This window comes from Passer montanus, unplaced genomic scaffold, assembly GCF_014805655.1.
Source record: "Passer montanus isolate IOZ18808 unplaced genomic scaffold, ASM1480565v1 scaffold194, whole genome shotgun sequence".
Classification (NCBI taxonomy): Eukaryota; Metazoa; Chordata; class Aves; order Passeriformes; family Passeridae; genus Passer; species Passer montanus.
Genome location: NW_024366525.1, coordinates 271,564 through 287,826, shown reverse-complemented (window position 1 = coordinate 287,826; position 16,263 = coordinate 271,564). Strand labels below are relative to the sequence as shown.

The window sequence follows — 16,263 nt, the reverse complement described above, 5'->3', positions numbered from 1 at the left end:
CCTTTTGTCCCAGTCCTTAAATGTATTCTTTCCCGGCCAGCTTCTCTAGCTTTACAGAACCATGAAAGAGAAGGAAGGGATTCTGTGTGGAAGAGCATTTCTGCTTCCTGTCTGATCCCTAAACACAACTTGATGGAATTCTGGTCCTGAGCCACAGCCTGGCTTCATAGGTGGAATTGCTGTAGTTCTTACTGGGATTTCATGAATGTATCAGATTTCCTGCGCCTTGGTGTTAGGTTTTTCCTGGAAGCTCTGTTGAATACAGATCCATTTTCCTTAGGAGTTTGCTCAGTTTCCACAAGATTCAGACAGGTGAGCAAGTATGTTTCTCCTGGCTAAGGTAGAAGACAGACATTGTATATGGTACAGTTAGCTTGGCTGTTTTGGACCTTTTATTTTTTAAGTTAAAAGTGCCCAGTGTTGCCTGTTGGAATAGGAAAACGTTTTAAAATTGGGTTTTCACCACAAACTCTTCCTCCAGTGATGATTAAATGAGATTAAATGGAACCTATTGCAGCAGCAGTGCAGGATATGAGATCCTGGAGCTCTCCTAGCACAGTGATGTGGCTGGGCAGGATGAGGAACGAGGTGAGATCAGCACTTTGGATCTGAAATTTGCTTTGCTTTGTGTCTGGGGAGGGGACATGGAATATGGAATGGCCTTTGCTGGGAAGATAAATCAGGCAGGCTGCAATGCAGACATTTAGTCAACGTACCCTGCAGCACTTGTTGCTGCCAGGAATGGCTGTCCTGGAGACCGACGGGACCTGAGAGAGCAGCCGTAGGAGGAGTGGGGTGTGTATCCTGTGTTTATATAAATGCGCCAGTATAATTATTTATATTGTCTTGTGCAATTCTCTAGCTAAGAAGAGAGCAGTGGGCAGGCAGGGAGCAGTAAAATGTGTAATGAAGGGATAGTTGCTGAAGGGGAAAATTAGAGACGTGTCACTTTTACTGGGAAATTTTTCTTCAAAGTGTGCAGGACTGCTGGGACCAAACTTGTGAATATAAAGACTGGAAAGTGTCCTAATTTTTCATTAAGATTGTAGGCAGCAGAGGTTCACACTGATTCAGAACTGCCTTGGTTTCATCTAAGCTTGTGCCTTGACAAGTAAAATCAGGCTCTGCCATTTATAACGAACTCAAGGCTTGTTCTAGAAAGAGACTGTGCTAACATGTAACCCAGGAAATACAATACTCATGCAAATGTGGAGTCAGCTCCAAGGCTGGATGACTCCTTGTAGACTGTAGAAGCTGTTTGTGTGTGATGCTCCCCACGCCGTGCTTGTGCAGATGACTCCGCGCTGCCTGGCACGGCAGCAAAGCCCAGGTGCACAGATGACAGAGATGGTTTGCCATCCACACCTACTAGGTTCAAACTCTGCTTCCTCATCCCTGATCCTCCACCACACTGCTCTGCCCTGCGAGTTCCAGTGTGTTGGGAAAGAATGCTGTCCCCCTTTGTTATTTACTATGATTTTTTTACTATTAAAGGGAACTTTCCTTCTTTTGATTACATCTTTGTATGGGGCCTGCCCTGTAGGAGAGAGAAGCTACTCCCCAGACAGAAAAGAACCTGGCTAGCTCAATTTCCTATACCCTGGGGAGGGAACAGGCAGGAAACCTGGGTCACTGTGGCAGGTAGGGACCTGCAGTGTAATGTAGAAGTGGTGGCTGCATGTTCAGGAAGCAGCCTTCCATAACTTAGCTAGCAGGTTGGGAAATGAGGGTTAGGAACCTCAGACCTTCAGCTCCAAAAGGTTCTCTCTATGAATCTTGGTTCTGTTCCTTCTCCATGATAGTACTGTAAAGCTCATGAATTCCAACTACAGCTGAGACTATGGTACAAAGATACTGCAGCTATTTTAGTTGGAATAGACAGGTAGGTGGGGAGGAAAATGGGAATGGGGGGAACATGGCTAAAAGGTCACTGAGCTGGCTCATCTCTGCAGGACAGGCCACTCCCAGCAATAATGACCACTTAATGATTATTTGTAGCATGCCACTCATTTATTTAAGTGTGGTTCAACAAAACAAATATTATTTTAAAAAACCTAAAAAGTCACGGGGGTGGGTTTTTATGGTCAACATCTCTGTTCTTTGGACCTAAAAATATCTGAGGGTTAAGCCAGCATTGTCAGTTTGGATAGGCCAAGAATCCCCTTGTTCGCAATGGAGCAAGGGCAGCTGATGGGTTTGCTGCCATGAACTCTAAACGCTCCAGGCTGTAATCCCCTAAGTGTCCTCTGATGATGGCCCAGTCACCAAGCCCAGCCGGCACTGCCGGAGCTGCTGTCCTGCTGCTTGTGGAAAGTCTATTTCCAGTAGTCAGTAAACCCTGAGGCACAGGCAGCACAACTGAATTAGAGGGTGATCCCAGACTCCAGACCTGGCAGCACTGACTCATGGTGAGGACAGGGGAAAAGTAAAAGCACCAGGTCATGTGCTGCTCATCTGCAATGCAAATAAATGGGGTGAATTCTTCTACAGCGAGCCATAAAGCAAGCAATCAAAGCTTTCCTTCCTGGAATGACAAGGGATTGGTGGCAGGTCTCGAAATCTGCAGCTAGGCGACACGGGCGGAGATGTCGGGTTTGTTAGAAGCTTCAGCAGCTCCTGGCCCCGAGGCTGTGGAGCTGAGAGAGAAGAGCTGACAAATGGAGCTTTAATAAGCCACAGTGAAGTGGGGTGTGAATAAGGGCAGAGGGGAATGGGAGATGATCTCCCCAAAGTTCTTGCCTGAGACCGGCACATCGGGGTACCCAGGTGTGACTCTGAGCTCTCTCTCTCTCATCCCCTCTAGGGACCAAGAGAGGAGACTGTGAGAAGAAGGCGAGATGGTCCCAAGAGGCTCTGCTGTTAGCATCTGTCGTTTTCCGTGGAACAGGAATCTGAGTCTTCTCTACGCTGATTGCTCCTGTGTCCCATCTGCTACCACACCCTGAAATCAAACTCGGCAGCTTAGGTGAATCAGGCACTGTACAAACATGTCAGACTTGCCTCCACCCCTTTTTCTTCTCCCGCTTTCTCCTGCCGTCTTTCTCTCTCAAGTTTATCGACGTGTCAGCGGATTCCGGTGGCGGAGCATTTTCACTTCATCTCTGGTCACGGAGCAATGAGGAGTCAGGGGTAAGCGCCCTCCCGCAGATTTGGGGATCAACATTGATTTGCTTGCTTGCTTTAAAGCCAGAACAACCGTCCTAATGGCTGCTGTTTCGTGGGATTTGTTCCCTGTGTTTACGGAGGACTGGGTTTGTCAGTTCAAACTAAGTCTCCGCTTCCCAGTGGCTGCGCTGCCTCGGCTTAACCCCTTCTCTTCGGAGCCGAGCCGTGCCACTGCCATGGATTAGTGTAATGATCTCACGTGTGTTGGCAGTGCCCGCCTGGGGTGAAGTGAGACTGGAATAGTTCGGGGGGTCATACAAATTTTTTCTCTCAAGGGATGCTTCTGGAAGGGAAGAAAAACTGGGATCTGGATTCCTTTGGGAAGGAGCTTGCTTCATCTTTACTCCTATAGCCCAGCAACACCGTCCTCCAATCGGCTTTGCTGCATGACAGTGGGAGAGTTTACCTCCAGACCCTTCTTTCTCCTCTCCCTTGGAACTGTCCACCACCAGCATTGTTGCAGCAGGACTGCCAGTAAGATCTTGTAGATTTTACTTTCCACGGTCTGTGAGGTGGGACAACGTGTGGGGCTGAGGTCTGGTAGTTTAGCCAACTGACACTCAAGAGTATAGGGAATGTGGAGGGAAAATGCCTTGTTGAATCTCGCAGGGTGATGCTCTTAAAACCTTGGGGTGAAGAAGGGGTTAAAAATTACTCGGGATGATGCTTGAGAGAGCAGACAGCATGTCAGGAACCGCCTTTACAGAGCAATGTCTGCTCTTAAGTATCTTCTATCTGCAAGGACCCTACCATACTCACAGAGGTCTAGTTAAACCCTTCCTGTGTGTATTCCCAACCTTCTGGCGGCTGTGCTGGCCAGGATCCTTTCAGAACACCTCCTGAAGCTATCCTGGAGTACTCGTGTGGGGCTGGGTGTGTGTGTTTTGGCTGGCTGAAAGCTGCCTAATCTTGTTCTATTTAAGTTACAATATACAGATTTATTGGGCATTTGTATTTAATTATTTTGTCAAGTAACCAGTGCATACAGGCAGGTATTTGCAGTGACAGAAAACAGTCCCTTCTGTTAATATTTGCTTTCTTTTTTTTTTGCCAGGGCATTAATGCTTTAATGTATTTGGGAACAGAGCACTGAAAAAACAGAAGAGCAATTTGTGTCTGGTGAGTGTGAGCTCTCAGGTGAAGCTGGGGGGTGTATGGAAAGTAAGAGACCTTTGGCCACTCTTTGTCTGCTTTTCTGAGCTCTCTGTTTGGGTGCAACCTGTCGGCCCCTAACACAGCTGTTGAGGAGGGGAAGCTGCTGCCTCTCTCCAGCCCTGTCCCACAGAAAAGTCTCATTCCTGATGGTGTGATGAAGCTTTATATTGTTTTTAACATTCAGTGCTGCCTTGGTATGTACATGCTGCATGCTGTGTGAACAATGATTTATGAGTCTAGAGCAAAGCTGATCAAAAAGTGGAAAGTACTATCAGCAAATAGCTTGCTGGATTAGCAACCAGATGAAAAGCCTGCTCTGTGCACAGGGGCTGTTTCTGTCTAGCTGGGTATGGGTATGGATGTACCTGGGAAGGCCACCCTGGGTCCTGCTGCCAATGCTTGCAAAGTGAGAAACAACACTTGCTTGGTCACAAAATGATTTTCATTCCCAAGGAGAATGAAATTAAGGAGAATTCTTTAAAGTTTGTCTGTCCTGCCTCCAATCCAAGAAAAAGAGCTCTTTTTAACCTACTTCTGTAATATGCTTAGGGAAATTCACAAGCAGAGAAAAGAGCTAAATATTTGTGTAAATTGCTTTAAACAAAATTGCTTAAAGCAGCTTGGACTAGCTTAGCCCAACTGCAAGTAAAAACATACAGCCAGGCTCTGAGCGCTGTATTGCACTTGAGGGTTTTTTGGGCACCCACAGGGGTACCCTGCTGAAGTTCCATCCCATTCAGAGCAGCACATGTGCTCTGTACCTGGACAGGACACAAGTGAGAGGAGTAGCTGAAGGCTCACCAGGAGTTGTGCTGCTCAGCAGAGAGCCCAGCAACTTCTGACACCTGGTCGGGGGGGTTCTGGACTAGGGAGCAGCTTCCTTGTCTGTGTCACCAACACTGCTCCTGCATCAGTCTCACTGACTTTGAGTTATAATGTCATAGACTTAGTGCAGTGGAGCACAAAAATCAGCACTTGGCTGCTACGGGTCTTGTTTTTAAGGAATCCCTCATTATGGTTTCTAAAGTTGCAGGATTACCGTGTGGTTTGGGGCTAATGCACTGCCATTTGGTCTTACCAATGGTACTGTTGTTCTTAGACTGACCTTCCATTTGTCTGCCAAAATAGAACAGTGGGAATGGAGGGTGCCCAGAGACTAAAAGTTGAAATCTATTTCCCTCAAAAATGTCTCAGGAAATTACACTTTTCCTAGGGCTCAGCCATTTAACTTGTAGTTGTTAGTAATTAGATTATTTTGTAATTAATTGATGAACGGAATGTAGCTGTAGCCAACAGCAGTCATTTATCTTGTGTTAGGAGTGCATCTCAGGTTTTAACATACAGAGGGCTGTGTGAACACTCACAGTTGTGGCAAACAGAGCAGGATAACTGATATTCCCTGGGAGAAGACTTGTCTGTTGTAATTTAAATTTGCATCTCAGTGTTGGCAGCAGTGAGCAGGAAGGCACTGAGAGTCAGGCAGGTTGTGGGGTTAAACAAATCTGTCCTTCCATGTTTTGGGGGACACTGCCTGGGCTGCAGTTTTCCCATCAGTTATCCTGTGGGGATAACACAAGCTCTCTCTTTGGGAGAACATGATGAGCATAACTAGGGACTGAGATTGTTTAGTGTCATCTGGAAGGAAATTTCACTCTTGCATCTCTATACTTGGGTCATCTGGGGAATTACTGGGGTGTTTCTGTCAGCCCTTTGCTGTGCTACTGGAGCAAGTATGGTGATCCAGGATGGTGGTCACCAGTGCCTCTGTTGGGACAGGTCTGCTTGTGAGAATTCAGCCCTGCTCCCTGAGTGTGTGATTCTTCCTGCATACAGTAAAATCTGTGCTGTGCCCATTTGCACACAGAGCTGCAGCTTCCCCCTCCCTCATCACCCCACGAGCTGTGCAAGAGCGCGCTGAGGTTCCAGGGCTGACAGGGAGCCTCAGGATGTGGTGCCCAGTGTTGCAGCCCAGTGCCTTGGCTCCTTCCCCTGCCATGTGACCCCACATGCCAGATGTGGCCCCTTGGCTTGTCCCAATGTAACCTCATGTCTGATATGTAAGATGTTGCTATTCATGTGAATTTTTGGAGACAGGACCTTAAACGTTCTTATTCTAATCTTGATAGTACTTTTATGCTGATTTTGAATGGATCTGTCATATGAGACAGTGGAGAGTGAAGCCCTGAATCAGTCAAGCCCTGTCTTGAAGCTCTGTGGTGCTTTGGATTAACAGCAAAATACAGCAACCTGTTTTTAACCCTGATGCATCCTTCATGGCAAAATAATGTTGGAAAATCCATGGAACAATGCAGCTACTCTTTGGACAGGGGACAGGGAGGGGTATAGATGTGAAGTGAGTGTCAGAGGTGCAGCACAGCGTGGCTTGGTATAGCCAGAACAGGACATGAGCCACATGAATCACGTAAAAGGTGGGGGAGAAGGGTCAGAGTTGTTGTGGCTTTGGTCTCAGCCTGGTGACATGCAGCACACGCCCCGCTGGCTCTGCATGTCAAGGACACAATGAGTGAGCTACCTTCCCTGGTGCTGCAGCAGTGTTTGGTGGCTGTACCCTCTCACACACTGAGCCCAAGGGGGAAAGGCTGGTCTTGTAATGAAGGCACTGGACTGCAGCTGAGGTTTGGGTGTGATTTCTGTCTATGATGCTTAGTTCTGTCAAGGCTTCTGGACATATGTGCTGGTGTCCAGATCAAACCTGTGGTCAGAGCGTGTCTTGGCCTCCACTGGGGCTCTGCACCCATGTTTTCTCTCTGTGGAAGCCTGGGTGTGTTGGGCCTGGATCTGGTCTTGATATAAAGTTAAAAAGCAGCCAGGAGACATACCTGGGAGATGTTGTAGATCTGCTCATCTAGACATAGGTGGGAAGAAACAGGGCTAGTAATTTTTTTTTGTCTCATCTGCAAATGAGGATAATCATTCCCTTTCCTCACCTTTAGTCTCTTTAGATGAAACCTCTAGAGGGTGGGGCCTGACTTCAGAGACAGACACAATGGGATGGTGACTTCAGCTGGGATTTCTAGGGGACTGTAAATAATGGAAAACTTTGTTATTTGTTAAGGGATAAAGGCCATTAGCATTTGGGACATGCCTGTGCTGGTTTTGGAAAGTTCAAGAGGTCTTTTCCTTGCAAGTGCTTTTATATATGTCCCAGAATGAATTTGGTATGGTATAACTAAAACACATCTAAAAGTATGTAACCCAGCAGCGTCCCAAACAAGCTGAGCAAATAGGCGTTCACTGGGTTTTAGTCCTAATTTATGAGCAAGGAAATGGAGCAGGGGAGAGAGAGGCAGCACCTTCAGACCCTCCTCAGTTGAGGCACGGCCAAAAAATATCAAGCCAGTTGTGCTGTTCTTCTCATTCCTCAGAAATAAACCCACCAATATAACAAATATGTCTCTCCCTAAGCTTATTTCTAATGTAATATTAATCTGTGCTCTCATGTGTGTTTGGGCAGGATTTAGAGCATTACATCAGTTTGCTGTGCTGTTGCTTTGCTCCAACATGCAGCTTTGCCATGGGGGGCTGGTGAGGGAGAAAGTAATAGAAGGAAAGGACTTGCAATGAGGAAAAGGATAGCACAGCTAGGAAATATTCATTCTTCCTTTAGGAGGAAAAAAAGTACTTCAACCAGTATTTCTAAAGCTAGAATTGCAGATGAATGCAGAAGGTGTCAGGGCAGTGCTCTTAGATACTGTTTCAGATTTTGGACCACTGGGCTTTTCTTTTTCCGTTTCACTGACCCTTGTTGCCATTCCTTGCTGTGTGAAGTCACATTTGGGTTTGTCAGCTCTTCAGGGACCTAACCTGTCATTTTCCTTTATTTGCAAACTGCTATGATAGTTTATGGCTTGTTATAAAGACTAAGAGTGTTGGAAACCTCAGGAAGGCAAACATGAGTATTTTAGAAGGTATGGGATGCAGTGAAATTCCATGTGTGCATATTCACACACACATTTGTGTGAACACATGCATATGACATGCATGGATAATGGCCTAGTTAATCTGTAATCCATTTCAAATGCAGCACATGACAGTGACCTGAGTAGCAGAGTATGGAAATACATTTTTTCTTTTACTTGGTGTGTTCTCTGGGATCTTCATCTTCCTACTGCAAACTCAATCTGCATATTGCAGTTCCTCAGGTCCTGTAGGAAGAGTTCTCCTTCTCTCCCTCTCCTCTAGGAGCTGGCCAGAGCAGTTTGGCAGATCAGCTGTGGGAGGACTTGGAAATTATGGGAATGGCTTTCCTGAGCCCAAGGGACCAAGCGTTATCTCTCGTCCGGGGCAGGAGGAATGTAGGGAACTGCGTCCAGATCTGCGATAGCGACGCAATGAGCTGATGAGCGAGTTCAGTGCTGCAGCAAGGAGGGGGAGGGAGAGCTTATTTTTAACTGGAAACTGCACAAGTGAGACTGAAGTAGCTCTGTGCTGCCGTGCTATCATCAAGTGCATGTGTGAGTGAGGGAGGGTAGAGCACGGCGCCGTACGGCGCGGTGTCCTAGTGGAACGTGTGGCTGGACGTGAGCAGGGCGGAGGCAGGTCGGGTGAAAAGGCAGTGCACGCTGCTGCCTTTGTCTGGGCGTTGGAACGAGCCACTCCTGATAACATTTATCTACTTCATTTTTTTTTTTTTTTCTCCTTCCCCTCCGGGTGATGTTGCTTCTTTACTGTGCCCTCCTCCTCGGGTTGCGCCTGTCTTCCAACCATTCCTCTCTACCTTACTAACACTCACTCCCTTTCCAGCCTTAATCTTCCCACCCCTTCCTCTCATCTGAGGCTGACCCCTCTCTCTTCTTGCCCCTCCTTCCCAGTTGATCCCTCCCCCTGCTCTGGATCTGCTGGCTGTGGGATTTTTTCTCGTGCTCGCTGGCAGATGTGACAGCTTTTGGAACTGTATCATCTAGGAACAGCTATATCTGGAGTTGAAAAACCTAACGTGGTTTCCCAGGCAGCAGGAATGGATCGCTGAGAGAATTTCAATCTCCGACTGCTTTTGTCTTGTGGTAGTGACTTTTATTATTTATGTTTGTGACATTTCTTACAGTACAGTTGTCAGCACTGAATGAAAGACTAAAGTCTAGTAGATTATTATAAAATCAGTGTCACAGTATTTGTGTTGTTATATTAAAGGGATGCTGTCTATGTTTAAATACAGGTTTGGCTTGATTTACAAAATCTTATATGCATAAAATGTTCTTATGAATTTCTCACTGACTTAGAAAAGGCCTGGTTTTATGTATTTTATTTAAGAATAAACATTCTTTAGCTGGGTATTGGAAATACAAGTAAATAGATCTTGCATGAAAACCACAAAGTGGAAGGAGACTGGTTAAATACAGACCTCCTCAATGAGATGCAAAACCTACCAAGATTATTAGAATTCATTGGATTTCAAATAACTATTTTTAGTGTATGTATTTCATTTGATCCTAATGCAATTTACCTTTAAACCACCTGTCTGATCTCTTTATAATCAGGGATTGATGCTGACCATGTAGAGCAAATACTATTGGATGCCCAGGGGTGTGTTGTATTTGGAGATGATTACATTTTGTTGTTTTTAAGCTGTCTGTTTTAAGCCAATAAGGTAGATGCAGGCCATGCCAACCAGTCACTTAAAACTGACCATGAAGTCAGTAGGTGCTCCTTTCTGGGTTTTGGAAGCATGCTTTTGGCTATGGGATCCAACTGTAGTCCACATGTTGATTGTCAGGGATAGGGATTTTATGTAAATATACAAATGTAGTGTTGTGTTTATACTTCTGCAAACTGAGATGGTGAAATAGAGCCACTGTTCTCGTTGGGGCCAAAATATCACCTGGGCTTTAAAATTTTGCATTTTGAAATACTTAAGCCAGAATAATTTTTGTTATGGGGAAATGCCTGACGTGTTCAGAAAACCATTGATGCTACAAGTGCGAACAATTGTGGCATTTGTAACACCCTGCTTTACAGGACCCTTTGCCACATAAAGCACTTAAAAACCAAACTTAAGACTGTCTGCTGTGCCCTGGGTATCCTCTCATGAAGCTGTGGGAATAGGAGCAGAAGAAGAGGTACTAGTTGAAATAGTATGATCACTGGGATTGCTGTGGTAGAGTCAAGATGGATCAAGGAGCTGTCACAACTCACATGCAGTCAAGGATTCAGAACTGAATCACTTGCTGCAATACTACAGAGATACTCCCTGCTTTCCTTGGAGGCTCTTAAGCTCCTCAGCAGCTCCAGCTGTTGGTTTGAGCACTACTAACACCACGAGCTATTAGAGTATCTTTCCTTTCTGGGATTGTCTGCACTTTTTTTTCCTTAAAGAATTGCCCTCTGACTTTAGTCATGATTATTAGTTAATAAGCACCACCTAAGGGGCCTGAGAGATGAATCACTGTGTTTGAGGAGCTGCAATACAGACCTGGAGCACAGACACCATTCCCATAAGCTCTCCATTAAGATGTATTTGGGTTTTCATTGGAGCTTGTTCTAAGCAAAGATTATTTGGAAAAATCTCTTCTAGGCAGACCAGTTGCTTCCAGCCTCTTTTGTAAGCTTTTTGTTTGTTTTTTTTCTTTCCTAACCTTTTGTTTTCTTTTTGACCTGTGAGGTATCTTTAGTGGGCTGTTGAAATGGACAGTGCACGTGAAGTTGGTGTTTCACCAAGGATGGATTGCATGAATGGGGGGGGTTAGATGGAGCAAAGATCCTTCTCTGCCATACAAACACTTCCTATCCCTGTGACTGTAGCATCGTTGTAACCAAACTGGGAGCCATTGTGTATTGGATTTTCAAGACTCCAGTCTAGCACCAGGGAGCAGTGTCATTGTTCAGGTGGTGGCTGCACTTTGCTCCCTAAACAAGTTCAGAGTGGGACAATCTGGAAAATGTTTGACATAGATTTCACTGTGATGTGCTGATTTTGGAGACTGGTGTCCTCCAGAAGTGTGTTCATGTCTACACCGCAGTGGGTTATCTCTCTATGTGGTCTGTCTCTCTGACCCTTGTAAATATTTATTCGGGACAAATAGTTGGAAGCTGAGGTCCTGTACAGGGCAAGAGTGACTGCTACAAAGTTGAAGATTAAGTGGCAAAAATCCTCAGCCTGATGTCAGGGAAGAGATGGCATTCATGGCTGTAAGCAGTGTTAGTGAGAGGCAAATGCCAATAGAACATTGTTTGTGGAAAAGGAAGAACATACAAATATTGTTTTTGTTTATTGACAGATGCTAATTGCTTTAAAAAAACCTGTGCAGCTTTTTCCTAAAGCAGTGAATAGAGTCAAAGAACATTTCAGAGGAAAAGGGACCTTGAGAGGTGCAGCCCAACCCCCTGCTCAAGGCAGGGTCAGCTTGGAGGGTCAGGCTGGATTACTCAGGGCTTTGGCTTTGAGAGCAAACCCCTGAGGATGGAGCCTGCCCAGCCTGTCTGGGCAGGCTGCTCCAATGTTAGACTCTCCTGGTCACAGGAAAACTTTTCCTTCTATGCTGTTGGGACCGCTCCTGTTTTGATTTATGCCTGTCTCTCACTCCCATCACTCCCCACTGTGAAAAACCTGGCTCTCCATAGAAAATCTCCTTACCTCACCCTCTCTTCCCTGTCTGGTTTTTGTGAAGAGGTTGTGTCAATCCACTGCAGTCCTCCAGCTTTCCCACCTCTTGTCTGCATGCAGAACTCTGATTCTTCCTTTTCCTTCATATCTTCCTGATTTCAGAAAGGTCCAGTCTCTGAGCTTTCTGTCCAAGTATCTTTTTTGGTTATAAATTTGTTTATAAATTCTTATTTCAGGTTTTGAAGCCTCCTGTGTTTGGGTATATTTCAGTGTTAGGTGCTTCTGGCTTGTTGCACTTGCACTGGCTGTTCACACAAGCTGTCTCTCTCAAGCCCCCAAGGGAAAAGAGTCTTAGTTTTTAATTTTAGCTTCTTCAGCTACCTGCTGACAGAGTTTGATTTCCACCTACCACCTCCTCTCTCCCTCCTGAGCCCTCTGTCTAAGCAAGAAAAACTGAGATCCAGAGTCAGTCTCTGGCAGCTCTTCCTTTGGCAACAGCTCTGCTGTCTTTTAATGGGAACCAAGTGGATATTACTTACTTGGAGTAAGCAGTGAAAAGAAAACCTGAGCCCTGTTTATTGCCACCTTAAATTTCAGGCTTGTGGTGGAATCAATGCTGTCTAACTGGCTGGACTCCAAAGCCATTTAATGTAGGTATAAGCAGATAAAATATAAATATGTATCTCTTAATTACTTTTAAAATAGTTTTATCAGGCAATATGAATTTGTAGAAATAAGGGAAGTCACTAGAAGTCCCATCTGAGCCATGAACCTGCAAGGTGGCCTTGGGCACAATCATTGCTATCTTGCTGCCTGTTTCCTCATCTATAAAAGCAGGTGATCAACTCCTGATGAAGTGCTTTTCACTGAAAAATGTTCTCAAAACAACATATTTAACTCATAGAATTGATACCTGATTTTACTGCTTGGACACTTCAGCCCTAGACGGGCACTGACGGTGTTGCCTTCTCCCCTTCAGGCGTCATGTTCCGTAAGAAGAAGAAGAAACGCCCGGAGATCTCGGCCCCGCAGAACTTTGAGCACCGTGTCCACACCTCATTTGACCCAAAGGAGGGCAAATTTGTGGGCCTGCCACCTCAATGGCAGAATATTCTGGACACGCTGAGGCGCCCCAAGCCAGTGGTAGACCCTTCGAGAATCACAAGGATGCAGCTCCAGCCTATGAAGGTGAGGGAGGCAGACAGTTTTTCCTGTTCCTTGGGGAGTTGCCTCCAAGTTGAGGCACTACTTCTGGTGTCCCATAAATGGGACTGAGGGTGGTATCTGTGTCAAATTCAGTGATATTGACTTCATCAGGAATAAGAGCAGTAGGATCTTTACTTGTTGCTGTCACTGTTGAAATAACCAGCTGGCTGCCTGTCACAGTGATGGGGTCCTGTGAAAGCTCCTGTGGTAGCTGACAGGAGCCAGGATGCTTTCAGCTGTTGTACAGGGGAAGCCAAGAGAAGAATTTGTGGAGAGACCTGTTTTTAGAAGGTTGTAATTCTCCTTCGTGAGCAAATTTGGCTGGTAATGAAGTTGCCAGGGAAGCCTGAGTGGGAGAGAGAGAAATGTAGCACTGCCTTGCAGTTTATGGACAAGTGAGGACCACAAGGACTAAACTAGGGTCTGGGCTAAAATGGTAAATAAACCAGCATCTTAATGGAAAGTGGGACATAGTAATGGGACAGTGTCCTTCAGTAAGGAAAAAGTGATTCCTGTAAATGGGTGAGTTTAGATGGCTGCTGGTCCTGGCATCTGGAGACTGTGTGAGTGACAGCCGGGAACATGCTGTGGGAAAAGACAACTTCCTGGTGACCTCTCAGGAAAGGAAATTAAAGATGGTGACAGAAATATTGTGCTTGAAATCTTGCTTGCTTGGGAGAAGTTTTTGTTCCCAGTTAAAAAAGGAAAACCCTGCAGGGGCCTAAAAACTGAAAGGTGTGTTGTAAAATAGAGATGTTGCTACTTGGGTTTTAGGAGGGATATAAAAAAGAGTTGGCTATCTGATGAATATATTTAGCTTTTTGTGTACAGGTGCTTAAAGCATGGAGAATAAAGGGGACTATATTTGGTTTAATGTAAGCTTCAGTACATAATCAAACCTGCAAATGAAGTGGCTCGTCAGGATCTTTGAGCAGAATGCTGGTTTATAAAGGAAAAACTTGCTTAGGAAGAATAGGTGAAAAAAAAAAAAAGGCAGGAGGTATTACCTGGTGTCCTATATGTGCTTTGAGGTTCAAAATGTAGTAGAGGGTAGGAGCACAATCCAGAGGAGAGATAAAATGTGTAATAAGAGACCAACTTGGTTAGATCGGGAGCTCTGTAATGAGCTTAAACTGCAGGAGGATTGCTCAGAAGGGTGGAAACTAGGTCAAGTTATAAAGGGCAAAGAGAAAAGAAATTCATGTAGGAGCAAAACTGGAAGGGCAGTGCACAAAAAGAAATGTTATTCTCAAAGAACATAAAGGGCACTAAGGACACGTGATGAGTGCAATGAGGAGGAGAAGAAGGATGAAGGAAAGAACTTTTTAGCTGCTGGCTTTGGAAGCAAGTTAACAGATGACACTGTGAATTCCTAAGTGTTTAGTGATTTTTCTCTGGTCTTCATTAAGTGTGATCAGTGGGCTGACAATTAGCATGAGGATGAAGGGATGAGAATGCAGGCCAGAATAAGAAAAGAACAGGAACAGAAATGAGACTTAGCTAAGAAGTTCCATATTTTCAAGTCAGCTGGGCCTAATGAAATTCAAGGAATTGCAGATCAGTCAGAATAATTTCTGTCCTCAGAAAGAGGCTGGAACAAATAAGCAAGTAATCTATTTGCAGCCATTTCCAAGGAGATAGCAGGGTAATAGCTGGCAGCCAGTATGGATTTATCAAGAAAATAATCACGTCAAGCAACTCGGTTTTCATTAATCACAGGGTAGGGGGCTTTGGGTCAGGAGAAGTGATAGCACTTCCCTGTATCTTGACTTCAGTGAGGCTCTGGGCACTACACCGATGCCTTTTCCAGACCAAGCCAAGTTTCCTCAAGTAACAGGCCAAGGATGCTCAAAAAATAGTGAGGCATCACTGTTGAAACAGAGGTGTGTGAAGAGATTTCCTGGAGTTTGCCCTGAGCCTTATGCGGTCAGGACTTTCATGTCTGACTTACTAAACCCAAGGATGGTAAAAGCTTGAAAGGAGGTGCAAATCCTAAGAGAACGAGGACAGAATAGCCAACAGGCTTTAAAAAAACTAAAGAATCATCTTAAACTAACACTTTTTCCCAGTAATTCAAAATGCAAACACTCTCATAGACTGCATAACAAAGCTGACTCTTTCTGGTAAACTCTATTTGAATTAACTCCTGTTCAATGATACCAATCAATTAGATTTTTTTTTTCCCCCCAGGTGCTAGTTGGCCAAGCCCTTGTATATAGTCCTGGATTAAATTATCAGAGTAGTTCCTGGGTCTGTGTGTAGTTTATAAAAAGGTGCTTTTCTTGTTATAATTTCTCAGTTTTGGTCAGTAAGTCATGAACTATGTAAGAGCACTCCATATACATTTGGCTCAAATTTGGATGTTTCCTCGTTAATCTGTTGCGATCCTTAAACACAGCAGTAAAGCAAGATTAACTCCCATCTTCCCTGTCTGCTGGGGTTAGGTCTGATTTCATGGGAGTGACTTGAGTCTAATTCTAGGGAGTTTTATCTAGAAGGAGAGAACTGCAGTGGATTTTCTGGAGAGTCCGTAGCATGTTGTTTGAGGCTTCTTATTTTGAGAATACCCATGTCTTTCTGGAATTGCTTTTGTCCATTTTGGACAAAAAGTTCATGTCCTGAGCCCATTGTTCCGTGACAGCAGCTAGGCTGTGGAGGAAGGGGGGTGTGTGTGTGGTGAGAGAGTAGGAGTGAAGACCAGAATTTCCAGCTGCAGCTGGTGTGTGTGCACCATGGAGTGAGTTGAGTTGTCCTTTCTTCACCTTGTTGAACAAAAATCTTCTGTTTTGCCTTTCATTCTCAGACACTGAGCAAACCAGGTGCTCGTTTGTGCACTGTGGTAGTGTTCTGTTGAAATTACTGGAGCTACTGTGTTGCACCAGCTAAGTATTAGTCTCAGTGTAATTAATTCAGCATGTTTAGAAGATCCCTGGAGCTCAGTTAGCAAACAGGAGATTGCTGTCACTCCAGGGAAGGACTTTCCTCAGGCAGAAGTTCATGAAAGTGTAGGAGTGATCCTGTGCTGCAAATTTCTGTAGAGAAATGAAATATTTTGGTTCCCAGCACCAGAAAAGCTTCTGTAAGCTTTTCAGTTCCAGACAAAAAAAAAAAAAAGGTAGAAGACTACATAATATACCAACAGCTTCAAGCGTCCTACTGTACAGAGCCGGTGCCTG

General features: G+C 45.0%; 1 protein-coding gene across 5 annotated transcripts in view; it reads left to right on the top strand.

Annotated features, from left to right (window-relative positions):
* PAK6 (p21 (RAC1) activated kinase 6) overlaps positions 1-16,263 on the top strand; it is a 41,915-nt gene that overhangs the window by 12,495 nt on the left and 13,157 nt on the right. For 2 of the 5 annotated variants that reach the window (XM_039706575.1, XM_039706573.1), the window contains exons 2-5: positions 2,804-3,129; positions 3,441-3,639; positions 4,220-4,284; positions 12,861-13,069. In XM_039706575.1, coding sequence (XP_039562509.1) covers positions 12,866-13,069 — 204 coding nt within the window. In that variant the 5' untranslated portion in view covers positions 2,804-3,129; positions 3,441-3,639; positions 4,220-4,284; positions 12,861-12,865. Of the gene's footprint in view, positions 1-2,803; positions 3,640-4,219; positions 4,285-9,194; positions 9,345-12,860; positions 13,070-16,263 lie in introns of those variants that run through there. The other 3 variants (XM_039706574.1, XM_039706577.1, XM_039706576.1) reach the window with 3 other exon arrangements.